Raw genomic sequence first — 1751 nt, 5'->3', positions numbered from 1 at the left:
GAGCCCCCTGCCCACGAGCACGGTGCATTCGCCGCAGACGAGCGACGCGTCGCGCCAGGAGGCCGCGTCGCAGGCGCCCGGCGCGGGCGTGGGTGCCGAGCACCACCGGTACGGGTCCTTGAAGTTCGAGGACGGCGTCGGGTGCGGCGTGGGGCGCGGCGGACGGCCCCGACGGCGGCTTCGTCGGCGCCTCCGCCGCGCAGCCCCAATCCTTGACCCAGCACTTGGCCTGCCAGCCGGAGGCGGCGCCGCAGGGGGGGCGATCGCACGTGACGTGGCCCCGCGCGACGGCCCGCGTGTGCCCGTAGCATCCCCGGTTGTGCTTGCCGAAGACGATCTCGCAGCCCTTGAAGTCCGGATTCGCGTTGCAGAGGGACATGCACTCGAGGGCCTTCTCGTGGGACTCGTCGTGCCACGCGGCGCCGGACGCGAGCTGCACGACGCCCGAGTCCGGGTCCGCGGGGCCGTAGGCGGAGTTCCGGTCCCCGTAGTACGAGCCGTCCGCCTCGACGCAGTAGCCCCGCTCCCAGCAGTGTGCGTAGTCCTCGGCGGCGCCGCCGCCGTCCTCGATCGACGAGAAGTCCGCGGTCGTCGTCGTCGCGCCGACGACCGCGCCGACCGCGTCGCACGTGCCGCACGCCTTCTGGCAGGCGGCGCTGGCCTTGACCTTCTCCGTCGCGCCGCCGATCGTGCCCTGCTTCTTGCAGGCCTTGGCGAGCTTGGCGCCTTCCTTGTTGAAGAGGTCGTCGCATGTTTGGAGCTTCTCGACGCACGCGCCCTCGACCCACGCGCATCCTTTCTTCTTCTTCTTCTTGCACTTGTTCTGATTCTTCTGCTTCTTGCAGCTTTTCTGCTTCTTCTTGTCCGACTTCGCGAGCCAGTCCGCGTCGTCTTCGCACGTTGCGGCGGCCGCGTCGCCGGTCGGCGCGGGCGTCGGCGCGGGCGACGGCGCGGCCGTCGTCGTCGTCGTCGTCGTCGTATCGCCGGTCGGCGCAGACGACGGCGCGGGCGTCGGCGCCTCCGACGGCGCGGGCGTCGGCGCGGCGGAGAGCGCGGCCGTCGTTGTCGTCGTCGTCGTGTCGGCCCCCGGCGACGCGCACGCGCCCGCGGGCTGCGTCTGCTCGCCCGGCGCGTTGCAGTAGCACGGCGCCTCAAGTTTGGGCTTGCGCCAGCACTCGTAGCGCCAGTTCGCGCCGTCCGGCTCGGCGATGGACGCCGTCTTGAACCAGAGGGCCTTGTTCAAGTGCCCCTCTGGATACCCCCCCTCCAAGCGTCGCGATTCCTCGTAGTCGTGCGTCGTGATCGTGTAGCCGCCGCACTCCGGCGTCGCCTCGCAGAGCGCGCGCACGCAGGCCATGTCGGCGGCGTCGCCGCCGTTCTGCCAGCATTCGTGCCGCGCGTTGATAATGCCCTGGGAGTAGTGGCTCCCGTTCTCGGAACAGGCCATGAGGTGGTCCGTCTCGCAGAAGGGCTCGCCCGAGAGCGAGATAGAGTCTCTCGAGGCCCAGGCCCCGGGTTGGGGGCAGAGGTTGCGCATGCCGCCGCAGTTGCCGTCTTTCCCCTTCCCGTTCGTGCCCTGGTGGACGAGCTTGTTCCAGATCGTCTCGTCCGGGAAGCATCGGGTTTGGTCGAGGCACGGCGGCGGGAGCGGGTCGTCGCAGGCCGACGGCGCGTCGAGGAGCGGCGCGCCGCCGACGCAGAACGACTGGTCGAGGCCGCACTGGTCGCGGCCGCGCCGGGACGCGCCGTCC

The 1751-nt window shown here is 71.3% G+C and overlaps 1 protein-coding gene across 1 annotated transcript in view; it reads right to left on the bottom strand.

Annotated features, from left to right (window-relative positions):
• Positions 1–112: 112 nt before the first annotated feature.
• The window catches only part of AURANDRAFT_68837 (hypothetical protein), a gene marked incomplete at both ends in the record, with an annotated part of 6195 nt that continues 4556 nt past the window's right edge, over positions 113–1751 (bottom strand). The window contains one exon of the mRNA XM_009044568.1: positions 113–1705. Coding sequence (XP_009042816.1) covers positions 113–1705 — 1593 coding nt within the window. The remainder of the gene's footprint in view (positions 1706–1751) is intronic.

This window comes from Aureococcus anophagefferens, assembly GCF_000186865.1.
Source record: "Aureococcus anophagefferens unplaced genomic scaffold AURANscaffold_459, whole genome shotgun sequence".
Classification (NCBI taxonomy): domain Eukaryota; class Pelagophyceae; order Pelagomonadales; family Pelagomonadaceae; genus Aureococcus; species Aureococcus anophagefferens.
Note: the sequence above shows the minus strand (reverse complement) of the source record. Positions and strands in the feature narration are given on the sequence as shown.